Source organism: Elephantulus edwardii, unplaced genomic scaffold (assembly GCF_000299155.1).
Source record: "Elephantulus edwardii isolate Elephantulus edwardi_28Jun2011 unplaced genomic scaffold, EleEdw1.0 scaffold00118, whole genome shotgun sequence".
Taxonomy (NCBI): domain Eukaryota; kingdom Metazoa; phylum Chordata; class Mammalia; order Macroscelidea; family Macroscelididae; genus Elephantulus; species Elephantulus edwardii.
In genome coordinates this window covers 720,350-722,446 of record NW_006399868.1, presented here as the reverse complement: position 1 = coordinate 722,446, position 2,097 = coordinate 720,350, and the positions used below count along the sequence as shown (strand labels likewise).

The following is a 2,097-nucleotide window of genomic DNA, read 5'->3' as shown; positions in this document are numbered from 1 at the left end:
GAAAGAAAGAAAGAAAGAAAGAAAGAAAGAAAGAAAGAAAGAAAGAAAGAAAGAAAGAAAGAAAGAAAGAAAGAAAGAAAGGAAAGAGAGAGAGAGAAGGAAGGAAGGAAGAAAGAAAGAAAGAACACCAACCCTGAGTCATGGTTATGGCTGGTGTGTGTTCAAAGAGCAGATGGAAGTGAAGCCTTGGTAAATAATATTTGCCATTCTCTGCTGTGAAAATATTCCCATCCTGCTTAATTTCATGCTGATTTAACAAGGATATCTCAAAATTCATGAAAAATGTAGCATCCCTTCAAGTGATCTGATAGAAGAAATTTCTCACACAAGCATTGGGTAAAAGGTACAAAGGATTTATTGTCCTCCTTCTAAAGGGTCTTTTGGCCAACAGGATCCCTGGTGGAGCAGCGTTAAAAACTCAGTTATTAACTGCAAGTCTAGTGGTTCTAACCTACCAGCCTCTCTGCAGGAGAAAATTGTGACACTCTTGATTGGTTTTAAAAACTCAGCAGAACTCGCGTGGGAAAGGGCTTCGCAAAGGGCTGGGTAAAGGGGGGGAGAGCTGTCATGTCAATCTGTCGTGGCGTTGGAAGACTGTAACAAAACACCAGAAGCGCTGAGCAGATGACTCCCAGGATGGATTCACGGTACCAGAGGCCTCTGCGCGACGGTAACATGTGCGCGGACTAGAAGTCACGGCCAACCGGCGGAAAGCCTCACCCCCACCACCACCCCCCCACCCCCCCCCCCCCCGACTCCCGTGCCTTTGGTTTGTCCCGGCTCATTGACTCTGGTTGCGCATGCAGATTTAGCCTTAATCCCTGCCTTTTCCGGCTCTCCTTTTCGAGGGCGGAGCACTCTCCGTAAACTGGCGTCTCCGGAGAAGATGCTTTTCCCGGAGAGACAGAGCCACCGACAGTACCGGGCTGCCCTGAAGAAGGAGAAACGGAAGAAGCGCCGGCAGGAGCTCGCTCGATTGAGAGACTCGGGACTCTCACAGGCAGAAGAGGAGGAAGATGCTTTTCTTGAAGAATGCCAACTGGAAGAAGAGAAGCTGTTGGAGGCGGAGAGGAAAAAGTTGCATGAGGAGTGGTTGCAGAGAGAGCAAAAGGCACAAGAGGAATTCCGAATAAAGAAAGAGAAGGAAGAGGCAGCCAGGAAGCGGCAGGAAGAGCTAGCAAGGAAGTTGAAGGAAGAATGGGAAGAACAGCAGAGGAAGGAGCAAGAAGAGGAGGAACAGAGACTTCAGGAGAAGACAGAGAGAGGGGAAGCTGTGCAGAAGATGTTGGACCGGGCTGAAAATGAGTTGGAAAATGGTGCCACATGGCAAAATCCAGAGCCACCTTTGGACGTAAGAATAATGGAGAAAGACCAAGCTTACTGTTCATTCTACAGTAAAACAGGAGCGTGCAGATTTGGAGATAGGTGTTCACGGAAACACAATTTCCCAGCATCGAGCCCCACCCTTCTGATAAGAAGCATGTTTACAACGTTTGGGATGGAGCAGTGCAGGATGGATGACTACGATCCTGACGCCAGCCTGGAGTACAGCGAGGAGGAGACCTACCAGCAGTTCCTCGAGTTCTATGACGACGTGCTGCCTGAGTTCAAGAACGTGGGCCGAGTGGTGCAGTTCAAGGTCAGCTGCAACTTTGAACCTCATCTTCGGGGCAACGTGTATGTCCAGTATCAATCGGAAGAAGACTGTCAAGCGGCCCTTTCCCTGTTTAATGGGCGTTGGTACGCAGGACGGCAGCTGCAGTGTGAATTCTGCCCAGTGACCCGGTGGCAAATGGCAATCTGTGGTTTGTTTGAAAGCCAGCAGTGTCCGAGAGGAAAACACTGCAACTTTCTTCACGTGTTCAGAAACCCCAACAATGAGTTTTGGGAAGCCGACAGGGACATGTACCTGTCACCAGATCGGACTAGCTCATCCTTCGGGAAGAACGCAGACAGGAGGGAGAGGCACCACGGCAGGTCAAGGAGGAGGCGCAGCCCCAGCTCGGACCACTCCTCCAAAAGGAACGGTGAACCCGGCCGGAAGCGCAGGAGCAGCCACCACGACAAGTCCCACAAGCATGTGAGCCGGAGTCGTGA

General features: G+C 50.5%; 1 protein-coding gene across 1 annotated transcript in view; it reads left to right on the top strand.

The window, feature by feature from the left end:
• Positions 1-636: 636 nt before the first annotated feature.
• The window catches only part of LOC102852661 (U2 small nuclear ribonucleoprotein auxiliary factor 35 kDa subunit-related protein 2-like), a 149,573-nt gene continuing 148,112 nt past the window's right edge, over positions 637-2,097 (top strand). The window contains exons 1-2 of the mRNA XM_006892752.1: positions 637-670; positions 807-2,080. Coding sequence (XP_006892814.1) covers positions 637-670; positions 807-2,080 — 1,308 coding nt within the window. The remainder of the gene's footprint in view (positions 671-806; positions 2,081-2,097) is intronic.